This window comes from Corvus cornix, chromosome 11 (genome assembly GCF_000738735.6).
Source record: "Corvus cornix cornix isolate S_Up_H32 chromosome 11, ASM73873v5, whole genome shotgun sequence".
NCBI lineage: Eukaryota > Metazoa > Chordata > Aves > Passeriformes > Corvidae > Corvus > Corvus cornix.
Window position 1 is genome coordinate 9898531 of NC_046341.1, and position 13749 is coordinate 9912279.

At 53.9% G+C, this 13749-nt stretch overlaps 1 protein-coding gene across 3 annotated transcripts; it reads right to left on the reverse strand.

The window, feature by feature from the left end:
* Positions 1 to 8312: 8312 nt before the first annotated feature.
* Positions 8313 to 13307, reverse strand: IRX6 (iroquois homeobox 6). 3 transcript variants are annotated; one of them, XM_039558610.1, is made up of 8 exons: positions 12792 to 13307; positions 11452 to 11696; positions 11096 to 11206; positions 10724 to 10804; positions 10497 to 10615; positions 9875 to 10368; positions 9558 to 9658; positions 8313 to 9364 (listed from the first exon to the last, which is right to left on the reverse strand). In XM_039558610.1, exons 1-8 carry the CDS (start codon positions 12834 to 12836, stop codon positions 9058 to 9060), a joined length of 1503 nt encoding a protein of 500 aa, XP_039414544.1. In that variant the 5' UTR covers positions 12837 to 13307; the 3' UTR covers positions 8313 to 9057. The 3 variants fall into 3 exon arrangements, with proteins under 3 accessions (XP_039414544.1, XP_039414543.1, XP_039414545.1); XM_039558609.1 differs by having other exon boundaries at positions 10497 to 10804; positions 12792 to 13296; XM_039558611.1 differs by lacking the exon at positions 11452 to 11696 and having other exon boundaries at positions 10497 to 10804; positions 11096 to 11205; positions 12792 to 13293.
* Between the last annotated feature and the right edge of the window lie 442 nt (positions 13308 to 13749).

Consider the following 13749-nt stretch of genomic DNA (forward strand, 5'->3'; position numbering starts at 1 on the left):
GGACAAAAGTTGTTACTGGTTTGATACCTGGGGAGATGTGTGTCTGCAACATCCATCAGCCTTCCTCGGGGAATCCCGTGTGATTCTGTTAAAGAATAATGGTCCCTTTCTGTTTCTCATTTATGCAAATAAAAGGCGAACCAGAAAAGACATCAATAAGAGTTAAGTGGCAATATCAAGTCAGTTTTACTGCCAGGTCACTCAGTCCCCAGCAAATCAAGTAAGAAAAATGTGTCATTTATCAATATAATAAACAGGTATATCGCTCCTAAACCCAAGCAACTCTCTTGAAACCATACCTCAGAGCAAGCAACCCATATCGTTTGCAATGCACTAAGTAGGACCTCTCTGTAGTGCTTCTTTCTTTAGCTGCCGGTGTGCAATTAACCTGCTGTGAGCCACAGTGGGATCTGACAAGTCGGGCTAACCTCTCTTGACATCTTATGGAGGAAAATATCTAGGTTTTCTCTCAGCTTTATATGGGTAAAATTGTGACCCAGGCTTTGGAGTGATTGCCATCACTTGCAGAGCTGTAAGGACATGTTGGCATACCCGGCTGGAAGGCTGAAAGAACACGAGTGAACTCTAGCAGAGATTTTGTTATACCTTCTGGTTTTGGGGGACTTAATTTCTTTTTCTCCTCTGTCTTTCCCCTACTTTCTATGTCAAATAATTCTTGCTGAAAAATCGTTTTAGTCCTTTGAAATATACTTTTATCCTGGTATTAACCCACCACAAGTTTGTATAAAAACGTCTTTTGGGTTGTGTTTTCAATTGTGTGTGTCACTGCTGTGATTTGCGTGATCACTCATAGCAATTGTTTCTAGGGGGAAAAAGAAACAAACATTCATTCCTAACCAGCTTGGGTGACCACAGAGGACAAGTACAACCTCAAGGCTGGAATTAATCCCTCTGGACCTCAGGCACTTGAGCATATTGCCTGACTTGGGAGCACAGGTGCTCTGGGTTCCTCTAGAGAGGAAGACAGCTCTGAAACAATTCTGGGTGTCGATGGGAGAAACTCCTTTCTCCATTTATTTGAGATGGAGGCCAGAGTGCATACATCCTCATGCCAGTGATTGCTGGGTTATGCTGGTTAATTTAAGAAATTATGCAATGATGGGCAGATGTTTGTCTTCTCCTACAGTGATTATAGGAGTTTTGTTTCCATAAGAAATCAGGCCAAAAGTCTTATTCTGAAGAACAAAACCAGTGCATTCTGAAAACAAATAGCATGCACAGAGTTTTCTCTGGGGAGAGGCTGAGGGAGCTAACCATGCGACAGATGATGTTCAAGATCCCTTCACAGGCTGCTGCACTCGTGACCAGGCTGTTTGGGCTGCCATAAGAAAAAAACACAGACCTGAAATTTAGGTCTATGCAGTGTAACTCTGGTGACATCCCTATAGCACTCAAGGAAAAGCCCACTAGACATGATTGTGGTTCTCTCAGGAGGGAAAAGCACAGCACATCAGTGAAGCTTAGAAAACTACAGGGCATGAAACATTATAGTGCATTGAATTTCATAACTAATAATCAGGGTGTGCTAATTTGTAATCACTCTTACAGGAGGTAAGAGGTCTGACCTGAGAGCCAGCAGTGAAGGGGGCAGTGAGTGGCAAGCACTGCATCGTGCTTCCGAGAGCCCTTGGATTCAGAAGCCTGCAGTTCTGCAAAGAAGTGGGGATCACTATGTCATTGATGCCTCCTGGTTCTCCTCAGCCCTTAAAATGTCACTTGTGAGCCTTGGCAAGTTAAACTGATCTCAGTGCCATGCTGAGTGGAGCTAGAGGTGGTGCAGCCCAGAATCAGCCTTAGGATTTGGGGTGAAAAGTGACCTAGAGAACATCTGGGTTATTAACTTTTGGAATTGTACAAGTACAGTTGTCCCTGAGCCTACACTCCCACACTGTAATTACATCTGCTCCATTTATGAAATAACTTGAAATGTATTTGTAGCCTGATTTTCAAATGTATATGGAGAGCAAATGAGGTTATATTATTGCTGTAATTGAGAGCAACTAGGACAAGTTTTATTAATTTCCTGCCACAGAGTACTGAGTAAGCTGGTATTTTATGGGAAAGTTCAGGAAGAAGTGTAATATCTGTTACATTTCTGAATTCCGGATGATACTTGAAGAGTTTTACTGGCAATTGATTTTTCTACAGGTAAATTGTAGTCCTTGATAGACCTGACCCTGAATATAGTGTCTCCACTGAGATGCACTCACTGAGGGTATGATGAAATAGAAGCAGAAGGTGTATCAGCTCTGCTCTGACAGGTGGTGAGAAGTTGGAAATTGGAATTCCTGCTTGTAGAAGCTCCCTTTCCCTCAGCTAAGGCAGCTATTGTTGCATTATCTCCATTATCTAAATTTCTCTGAATGCTGAAGGTTCACAGAAGTATTTAGCATACATTTGTCTGTTTAAAAAATCAGTAATTTGATATCTGCTTTAAGGTCCTAATTTTACATGCTACTGAGGATGTGTGTGCTGCAGTGTGCCCCTGCCCATGTAGCCACGGAGGTTATGGCGAGTTGGGGCTGGGTGCAAAAAACCCTGCTTAACGGGAACCTGCTGATGTTCCTGACACAATGTGGTCACTGTATCCCTTTTCTGCTTTGAAATTGTAACATCACAGAAACACTTGCTTATGCTGAAGTTCCTGTGGTCAAAGTAGTAATGGCAGTGTAAGAGAGCTAAGAATTTATGAGTTGGTGGAACCACCTTCCCCTCTGATGGAAAGGTTACTGTACAGTGTTTTTGGCCTTCTTTGTGAGGGAACAGGCAGATAAATGCCCAGAGGATGACTGGACAGCAGAACTGCTGCTGCCTGAGGAGAATTTTGACACTTCATTTTTTTACCATTGTGGGCTGTTCATGTTTCAGAGTTTCACAGGGATTCCTTCATTCGTCTCCTCACTCCCCAGGTGGCTGTGGGCCATTTCAGGGTTATCTTTCTGTACATGCAAAGGAGAGATCTCGTAAATATAAAGCAGTGCCCTGGAACAGTGGTGCCTTGGGTGCTGGTTAGGTAATGGCCAGGCTTGGTACCCAGCCAGGGCTGGTACCACATGTCTCACAGGAGCAGTCGTTTCTGCTTCTGTTCCTCTTGGTTACTTGTTATTCAAAGGAAAACCAGCTGTCCTGCCTTATCACTCTGTGTTTGGAATGTGGGCTAGAGACTGGTTTGCTGCTGATAAAATGTTGCAGCAAATGGTCCACTCTTAGTATGATTTCAGCTCTCATGCCAGCAACACCCCTGAGAAGAGCTTTGTTTCTCCTGTGGTCCTGTGGGTCTAACAAATGACCCATTTCTCACCCTGGGGAGCTGCTCTGCAGCTGCGCTGTCAGGGAGACTCTTGCTCCACACGCAGTACTGAGCTCCAGGAAGGGTTTGCTACTCTGACCACTGCAAGAGAGCATTGTCAGGCAGGTCTGAGTGCTGCCAGCAGTGAGTTACCCACCTGCAGTACGTGCAGCACTTGTTCTTGTACCAGCTGGGCCTGGTCACCAGGCTGTCAGAGCTCCCAGGAGTAAATTGCAGATGGTGGTTGTGGAGCTGTGAAGAACATGGTCAGATAATAGCATGAAACCCTGCAAGGCTGCTGACTCAGAGCTCCTTGTTGTCCATTTCCTTGTGCAGCTAACCTTTTACTTTCCCTGTGCCTTGTGTGGTTTGTGTAGAGCAAACCTGAGCATGGCAATGTGGATACTTGATTTTTCTGTTAGTGACCAGTGGTGAGATTGCTTGTGAGCTTCTGTAACTGTTTGTTTCTTAGCTGTTCAGTAAAGGTGTTCCACTAAGCAGATGGCTGTGGAGGGCATCTTTTAGATGTTGTACATTGATGTTGTGGATTTGAAATTCAGAAGTGAACCCACTTCAATGAATCATCCTAGTCAAGTGGAAGTGATTTTTGTTTAAAAACTGCAATTAGCTTTGATATGTGCCATATTTACCCTGGAGGCCATTTCATGTGGGCCAGGTTTTTTGGAGGGCCCGTGTGGCTCAGAGTACCTTCACTGGGAGGGCTGACAGGTAATCATTCCAAGTCCCTTCTCTTCCAGCCCAGGCAGTCTGGGGGAGTGGGCTGGCAGGTTTCACCAACCAGGTGAGCAGGTGCCATAGCACAAACTCAGGACTTGACTAGTAGCAAACTCAGACTTTGAGCTCTGTTGAATTAAAACAAAAAGAAAAATCCAAAACAAACAAACAAAAAAAACTGGAACAAAACAACAAAAAAATGAATGGTTTTACGGGTGCACATACTGAGTCTGATGGACTAAAGCAAGTTTAAGACCTTAATGGAATCCATCAAACTAAAGTGGACAGGCACATGAGGTGGAAACATCCTGGCAGTGGTGCCTACAACCCCTTCAATATGCTGTAATCTTCCCTGTATCTAAAAACATTTTGCCAGCTCCCATCTCTCTCTGCACATCTGCATTACCATCCAGTAGGACTAGAGTACCAAACTGAGCCATCCAGGGGGCTAATCCATGAATTTCAGCATTTTATAGGTCCTGAGAGTGTCTGCCCCATAAAACATCTTCCAGCTCAAACCAAACTCAGAAATTCACATCTGAATAAGTGAGCAATGGTTTTGCTAATCCCTCCTTAGCAAAGTCATGGCTTCTCAAGAAGGAAGGTCTCATGTTAGGATCTGCTCACCGAGGAATAGGATACAAGTCTTGTGTGAATGTGCCTGAAGGAATTGCTCCTGGCCTCATTTGGTATCAGTGGATCCATAGGTGTTTGCAGCAGAAGACTCCTGTGTGTCCATTCCAGCTCCACTCCCTATCAGTGCTACACAAAGCTGTCCTAACGAGATGGAAAGTCACCGAGTTGTCATCGCTTAAACCTGCGCATTTTAAGGTTTAAGGGGTAGTGATTGAACACTACAATCAGTTCTTTTATTACCCAACTACTGTCCCAGGAAGGGAAGTAAAATTTAAAGCACTAGGAAGATGTCAAGGAACAAACAAAAAATTAAAATCTTCTGCTCGGTTTTCTTGAGGTTTCCCCTTAGGCCCTTCAGCACAGCAGACATTATTACTGCTTTACTAACAGTGGTGGGGAGTACACCTTGACAGCAGCAGAGCAGTGTTTTAGGGTATTTTCTCTTCTTTAGATGAAAAGACAGGCTTTTGGATTCAGGCTAAAAAAAAAAGTATTCATCCTGCTAAGTAGATTGAAAAAGAATCCAGATTAAATAAATCATTAAATCATTCCAGAATGTTATCCACCTGTTCTGGCCTGTAATTTATTTTCAGATGAACAGTAGGTAAAAAAAAAAAAAAAAAAAAACAATACAATGGCAAAAATAATTTTCCTCTAACAGATGCTTTGATCCTGAAATGACACCTGGCCTGAGCTGCTTGTGCAGTTTTCGAGATCATTTTGAACTAATTGCTCCAATCCATTGTTCTATAACCTCGATAGCCACATCATGCTAAAACTTCTGTGGCAGCTACCTTTGAAAAGGGATCTTCAAGGGTTTTGTTGCTGCAAAGCCAGTAAAACTCACCCCTTTATTGTGGGATGGGAAACCTGTAGGGGAACAGAACAACTGTTTGAGGGCACAGGCAAATACCAGCCAGCTGGGGGTGACGGGTCTAGACCATCTCAGTGTCAGGGCTCTCTTCTTGTGCTTGTGCAGCAGTAAAGGACGGTTTATTCTCTCCTATGTTCCTAAAAGGACGATTGTGCTTCAAAAGGTTGGGAAGCCATAATCTTGCATTGTCCAGACCTTTTCATGACTCAGAAGTGGTTCCCTGTCCTCTCTAGGAGAGTGCCAGTGTGTTTTGTGCTGCCCATGTTGGCTGGGGATGGGAGGTGAGGTAACCAAGGACCTGAGATGGAAGACAGCCGCCAGGTCTGGGAGTTTGAGGAAGGTGGTGAAAGATGGTTATTGTCCCACGCTTCCACACCTCCTCTGGCCCAGACGCAGCTGAAGGCAGCTGCAGTCCAAGACCCCAATTTCATGTCTCTCTGGTGTATATTTAAATAGATTTAGCCCGGTCGTTTGGTCGTTTTTGGACGAATTCTCCCAATTACTGAATGCAACAACGCTGAAGCAGGAATCCGCTGCAAGACCTCTGTGGAGGGGAGATGGGGCAGAATCCCTCAACTAGGGGTGTGGGGAGGGAGCAGGGGCTGCCCGCTGCCTCAGCCCTCACTTTTCGGGGCTTGCTTCGCTCGTCGGTGGATCGGGCTGAAAAACTGCAGCTCTGGGAGACTCAGCGCCGGCACCAACCCGTCTCTGCGCTTACCTGGGGGCCGGGCACCAGGGCCACTGCCCCCGCGGGGAGCGGGGCCGGGCGCGGGGGTCACCGCTGGGGCGCAGGAAGGGCCGGGGGTGGCCGGGGAGCCGCGCCGTCTCGGCCGCACAAAGCCGCCTTTTCATTGCGGCCTCCTGCCCCCGCCGGGCCCGTAATTGTCTTTGACAAAACTTCATTAGCGAGCGCGGCGGAGGCGGCGGCGGCCCCGCGGTCGCGCTGGCTTTGAGCGGGCGCAGTGGAGTGTGCGCGGCCCCGCCGCTCCCGCCCGGGGCCATTAGCCCGGCGACTTTGTTTTCGAAACTTCCCACCCCAGCGGGGGACGCGTCAACGAGCCGCCCCCGCCCGCCCCGCGGCCGCTAATTGGGGGGCGATGCGGGGCTGCGGGGCTGCGGCAGCCGGTGCCAGCGCGTCCCCGCGGGCTGCGGAGCAGGGGAGACCCGGCCCTTCAGAGCCAAATGGGGTGTCTGGCCGGGGTGGTGCGTGTGTGAGCGCTGCGCTACGGCGGTCCCCCGGCTCCGCGGGGGCTTCACCTTGCGCGCCCCGTTTGTGTCTCGCCCGGGCGGGCTGAGGCGGGCCGGGCCCAGGGCACCCCGCACCGGCCTCATCTTCCCAAGCCGCCCCAGAAAACTGGCCTGGCAGAGCCCGACTGCCCCCGCTCCACCGGACAACCCGAGTTCATTTCCCAGAGAAGCGGCATTAAAAAGTCCATCTCGTAGTAAAGCTCCGACAGAGACGGTTTAAATACGTTTATTATGGCATTGGAGGCGCGGAATCTGTTCGTGCGAGCCCATTATTTTAGTTTTGTGCCCGGGCGCACGCAGGCTCCGCTCCCGGTATTAGTTCTCCATCAATCCCCGCTCTGGTTTTTAATCAAAACAGTATTCGGAATATGATTCCCGGAGATTATATTTCGAGAGATTTGCGATACATATCTTGCCGGCGTGACAGATTGCAGGGGAGTCCTGGGCGGGCGGGATAATCTGCATCTCGCTCACTTGACCTTTAATGAAAGGGGAGTAAAAGTAATAAATAAAAAATAAAAGTCTTAAAACTCCTGGAGGTTACCTTCGTGCCTGCCTCAAAGAGACCCCGAGGCCTGTACCCGCCTAATTAACTCTCCCTGAGGGCTTCGCGGCTCTTTCGCGGCCGGGGGATTCCAGGGCCGGGGGCTGAGTCGGCAGCTCAGGAGAGCTCCTGGCCACCCTCGGGCCGCGGGGGCCGTGCAGGTTTCGTCTCCCGTGAGCAGCTCAGGAGGCCGATGCAGAGCTGCCTCCCCAGAGAGCCTCTTCCGAAACCGCCGGGAAATGGAACAGGAGGAAGCCATGTCGCTCCCCTGCAGAACGGGCGAAGGCGGCCGGGACACATCCAGGAGGGAGGCCCAGCCTTGCTCGGCCGTGAGGACAGGCGTGGGAAACCTGCAGGTGTGTTCCCAAGGCAGATAATACCTGTCCCTTCCGGTGGGAGAGGAGGGGCGAAAAAGTTGCCTTGCAAGAACCCTTCGAAAGGGCCTAATACTCTTTATTACAAGCCCTAATCCTTCAAATCCGACTTGAAATAATGTTTATCTTTTCGCAGCCTTATTTCCCCTTCTCTAAGCTTCGGGTCACTGCAAGAGACTGCTGCTGCTGCGCCGCCTCTTGTCCAGGGCTATTACGGAGTCCGGGAAAGCGCCGTGGCCGAGCGTCTTCGGCGGGGCTCCTGACGGGCCCAGCCCCGCTCCCGGCCGCGCCATCACCTGCTGCCCTCTTGTACACTTGCCCCCCTCCCCCTCCGGACCCGACAAAGCCCGACAAAGTTTGCTTTCTTTCACAGTGCCCCCGCAGCCGGGACTGCTCTGCTCCCGGGAAGGGCCGCGGCTGTTACCGGGACCGAAGCCGGAGGCAGCCCCGTCACATCTCCCTGCGTTGACCTGCAGCTCCTCCTTTCCCCTACAAATTGCTTCTCCGGTCGCACACCCAGAGGGCTCCCAGTTATGCAGCCCCACTCGTTTTTGAGTAGCCTTTAGTAAACATATAGAAGTCTACTCGATATTCAAGATTGATTTCCCTGATTTATTAAGGCAGAATTCATTGGACTCTATTGACCACAAATGACTTAATGTAAATGCTGACCCCAGTGAACTTGGAAATAGCAGGTATCGGGTTGATCTATAGATGACCTCTTAATTACCACAGTTATTAATTTAAATTATTGCCACTGCTTCTAGAGACAGGAACAAAGAAACATTCTTTCCTCATCCCTGCTTGGTTTATTAGTCTGAACACAAAGTGTTTGATGACACTTTTAATTAAACAGAAATAATGCAGAGATACGGTTTCCCTTTCTCGTCTGTCCTGTAAAGTGCAGCACTGCTCTTTTGACTGACTGACGACGGTGACCCACTAACAACGTCCTACTTCGCCGCCCGGTCGCCACCCGCTGCCCGGGGGTGCCCCGGCCGTGCCCCAGGGCGGGTGGCGGGTGCCCGGGTTTGCTCCTCCCGGGCTGTGCCGGCTCCTGGCTGGAGAGCTCCGAGGTCACTGACGGCTTCGTGGCGTTCAGCTCATCCGTGTTAATTAGAGACTCTGAAAAATACTTTCAGCGGTATCTATGTACAGAGACGGGAAAGATACAGTCCGGCGTAACCTGCGCCGCTTTTCCTCCTTCTCCTCCCCGGGGTGGAGCGGAGCAACTGCAAACTGGCGCTCCTTGGCAGAGCAGGGCGCTGAGCAGAGAGCGCAGATTTGGGAGGAAAAGGAGAAACAAACCACGACATGAGGGGGGAAAGACAAAAGATTAGGGTGGGTTTGTTGGTTTGTTTTTTTTTTTTTTTTTCCTTTTTGCAAAGACGTCAATGGGGTATTGAACATGTGGGCAGGCGGGCGGCGGGGTGGCGCCGGTCCTGCGGCCGCTCCGCCCGCCGTGCCCCTCGGCCCCACGTGCGCAGCACGTTGTGCCGCGGCGGCCCTTCCCGGCGAGGGCAGAGCAGACGGAGCCGCGAGGCCGTCGCCGGCGCGGGGAGAGGTTTCTTTCGTTGCGTCCAGCCGAGTGCTTCGTTACGGCCGGAGTCCCGTCGCCAGCGCCCAGGATGGGGCGGGCCGTCCTGCGGGACGGAGAAGCGGTGATAAGCTGGTGCTAAGTGGCCGCGGGTTGCTGCCCCGCCCGGACGGGAGCTCCGGGAGCGGGGCAAAGCGGCGGCCCTGGCGCAGCGCTCTCGGGCCGAGGCCACTCCGGTGTCCCAGGGCCGGGCGCGTTGGCGTGCGCTTCGTGCGAGGTGCGGCCGGCCCGTCACCTACCTCACCTCCGCAGCACGGGCCGGAACGCCGTCCGCAGCCTGTCCAGGCAGGTCCCGCCCAGCTCGGTGCCTCCCGGGCCGCCCTTGGCGCCCTGCCGAAGCCTGCACAGACACAAGCGGCTCGCGGTGGGCACGGCCCGGCCCCGCCGCCCTCCCCTGCCCGCTCGCCTCGAGCGGAGAAGCCTCGGCGTCTGCACCTGACACCTGGGCACGGCCGAACACCGGGGGTGTCACTGCGCGGGCAGGCTCACGCCGCGCCCTGTGTCCCGGCCCGGCCCGCGGTCCCGCCCGTCCCCGCGGCCCCGCCGCCGCGGGTACCTTCGCCCGCCGCCGCGAACTGGCACGGCTCCCCCAGGCCGCGGTGGGACGCGCAGCTTCGCGGGAGCGGCTGCAGGTTGAACGCGGAGCTCCGGAAGGCCTTGGCGGGCACGGGTTGCTCCCCCGCCGCGCCGCCGCCTCCCTCCGTGCCGCGGCCCTCGGGGCTGCCCCTGCGCGCCGCGCTGGCCCCCGGCGGTGCGTGCCAGCGACCAGATGCGCGGCTTCTCCGCGGGCGCGTAGGGTGGCGGCGGGCCGGCCAAGGAGGCGGGGGGCGAAGTCTGCGGCGGGGGCCTTGGCACAAGGAAAGGCGTGGAAGGGGCCGGGCAGGCTGCACTCGCTCCGCGGAGCCTCGGGCAGCGCCGCGCCCAGGCTGGGGGCTTCCTGCAGGGAGGTGGTCCGGCCCTTCTCCGGCTTCCCCGCCTCCTCCTCCTCCTCTTCCTCCTCCTCCAGGTCGCTGAACCGCAGGTCCTTGTCCTCCTTGTAGCTCTTCTGCTCTGCTTGGACACACACGGGGAAGAAAGGGGCGGCAGGGCGTTAGTGCGGGTGCGGGGAAGTTGGGGGCCTCGAAATCGGCCGTCACTTCGAGCCTACTTGGAGGTGCCCATCCGCCTCTCCCGCCTACCTCTGCCTTCACGTTCCGCACTGTATTCATCCTCTTCCCGCGGGGTTTCTTCTTTCCTCTCTTCCCCCGCTTTGTTCTTGGGAGACCAGGTCATTTTGTTTTCTTTCTTGAGCCTCCGTCTGGCGTTAGCAAACCAAGTAGACACTTGCGTCAGGGTCATTTTAGTGATGATAGCCAGCATGATTTTCTCTCCTTTGGTGGGGTAGGGGTTTTTGCGGTGCTCGTACAGCCAGGTCTTGAGGGTACTCGTCGTCTCTCGCGTTGCATTTTTGCGTCTGGCTGAACCACCGAAATCTACCGTCCCGTACCTGCTAGGAGATGATTAGAGAGGGGAGGGCCGGCGGGAGTCCGGCAAGAGCCCCCCGGCCCGGCCCAGCCGCGCCGCAGGCCGATGAGGTCCCTGCCCATCTGCCTTCCTGCCCCTGCCCTCCTGACATCGCCGCCCAACTTTGATTTCCTCTGTCTGCTGCTCCCGGACGCCTCGTTTCTTTTGTGCAACGTTTGTCAGGTCGGAGCCCCCCGTCCCCCGCCGTTTGATGTCGGCCGCCGCCTCGCAGGGGGATGCTAATGCTGCCGGGCGCTGATCAAAGGGGTTTTACCTGTCGTACTGGTACTGCCCCAAGGAATGATCGTAGGAGTAGTAGGTAGCGGGCTGCGCGATTCCCGAGTGCAACGTGCCGGCGCCTTCTTTGATTTCATACTGGGGGTTCTGCAAGGGAAGCGGCAGCGTTTGGCGTCGAGCAGGAAGGGAACCCCGCCGCGCCCCGCAGCCCCGGGTCCCCACGGCAGCCGAAGTCCCTTTGCTCTCCCCCACCCCCGACGGGCCGGCGCCTCTCCCGGTTCCGCGTCCCTCGGCGGTCCCCCGCCCCGACACCGAGTGCGAAACACGAAGTTTCTCCCGCCTGTTGCACCCCCCTCCCCTCCGGAGCGCTGCCGGGCGGGCGGGCACTCACCAAGCGCGGTGTAGAGCGCGGCGGGCTCGGCGCCGTAGGGCAGGTAGTTGCCGTAGCCCTGGCCGGCGGCGTACGGGGCGCTGTACATGCCCAGCGCGGCATTGAGCTCGGCGCGGGCGGGCGCCAGCAGCCGGCTCTCGTACGGGGCGCAGCAGAGGGAGGCGGCGGCCGGCGCCGAGGAGGCATCCGGCCCGGAGCGGGGGGCGGCCTCGCAGCAGGTCGTGCTGGGGCTGGCGGGCACGAAAAACTGCGGAGAGGAGAGAGCGGGACGGCGCCGAGTGACTGTTGAGGCAGCCCCATCGGGGGGAATTTAGGAGGGTGTACGCGCTTGTGTGTGTGCGGAGGGGGGGGGGGGCGGCGGTGAGGAGGGGGATAGGAAACGCGGGCTGAAGCAACTAATTATAGAAACCGGGAAATAAACCGACTGGGACGCAGGAACTCTTGGGAAGGGGGCACGATTAATCAAGCAGACAAAACTTTAAGGAAATAATTGCACTCGAAAAAGGTATAAAATCCGTACGGCTCCATCCTTTCCGCCCCCGCTCGGTCCATCTGCATTGATTTAAAGGCAAAAAGTTGCGATTACAGTTAATTTGACAATAGACACAGCAGTAAATATGTCAGCCAACGCAATCGAAGGCATTTGATTTCAATAACTTCAAGGGGACAGCTAACTTCCCAAGCGAGGGAGGCACATCTTGCAGTGATTACGGTGTATAAATAATTCTACCCAAATAAATCGTGACTCGAAGTACGCTATAGCGACGACTTAGTTAATTCAGGGTGCCTTGGTGTGAGTGGGGGGGTGTCCTTCGGAAATCGCATGGGGGAAAAAAAACTCTCGACAAATCCTAATAAAACACAGGGAAAGGACCGACCCGTGGAGGAAGGAGGGAGGAAACGGCACAGCCCGGTTCCGCAGAAACGCGAGTAAAACCCCGAGCCCGCCGAGCGCCGGTTCCCGCTGCCCGCACACCCTCCGCGGTGCCCGGGCGGCAGCGGCGCTGCGGGGGCTGCGCCCGGCAGCGGTCGTAGCTGGGATTTATGTTTTTATTTGTTTGTTGCACTTAAAACTGAACGGTGATGGGTGGGGAGGAGGGGGAATTACCGGTTTCCTACACGCCTTTGCTGTGCACACTGCGAGTTATTTGTTTAAGCCTAACACAACACAAACGAGACATAAACACACACGCACATTTTTTAAAAAAAGGCTCCAGATGTGCCCTTTTAAAAAAATATTCTAAGTAAGGGGAAGGGAAGAAAAAAAGGGAGGGGGGGGACAAGACATCTGGACAGCAGCAGCAGAATCTAAACAAAAGTGAGTGCTGCTCACTCGCCTTACCTGTGAAGTGGTGCTGTAGGGGTATCCGAACTGAGAGAAGGACATAGTTGCTCCTTATTTTTGGACCATAGGCAATATTTTCCCCCCAAGATCGATTGTAACTAAACCCTGCTTCAAGATGCACCTTCTCACACACACATTTCCACGTATGGCTTTTTTTTTTTTTTTTTTTTTTTTTTTTCAATTATAGATGATTGCACTTAAGAAAAGCAGCCAGACATCTGAGGCGGGGGGGGGGGTGGAGAGGTTGGTGCCTGGATTAAAAAAATAGGCTACCCCCCACTTCCCATCGCTCTTAATAAATATGTTTGTATAGAGGGAGTTAAAAAAGCCACCCCACATGTATAGAGAGTTTAAGTGCAAAGGGGCTTTTGCAAAGAGGGGGGGAAAATCACGTAGGGCTTGCAAGATACGGAGCTTGCTTGTATTATTTTCTGCTCTATAGGTCTTTAGCGTTCATCGGTGGGCGAGGAGCGGGGTGACGTCACGGCCCTGCCGGCAGCAGCAGGCAGCGGCGGGCAGGAGCAGGCAGCGCCCCGCGCCCGCTCGCAGCACTTGTTTCATGTTGGTTTAATGTTGTGCTGTGATGCACGTCAAAGGCGGGACTGGGGGTGCCTTGCGGTTGGTCTCTTTTCCCTTTATTTTTAAACACAATCAAAATTTGCCTTAGGGGAATAAATATCAAGCGGGGACATCGCGGCACCGGCCAGCCCCAGCGTGCCCCCTGTCACGGGCCCGCCACGGGGAGGACGGGCGCCGGGCAGGGGTCGCGGTGGCAGCGGCGGTGCCTGGCGCACCCAGGGAAGCAGCTCTCGAGGTCGGCCCGGCCGGCGCAGTCTCTTTGGCACTTCTCGCTGGCCCCGCGCCTACCCCTAGGGCCGGGCGCTGCTGTACAACTCGGCCCCGGTTCTACACCGGAGCCGCTGAGCCGTGCTCCCCGCCTCGGCGTCGCTGCCCG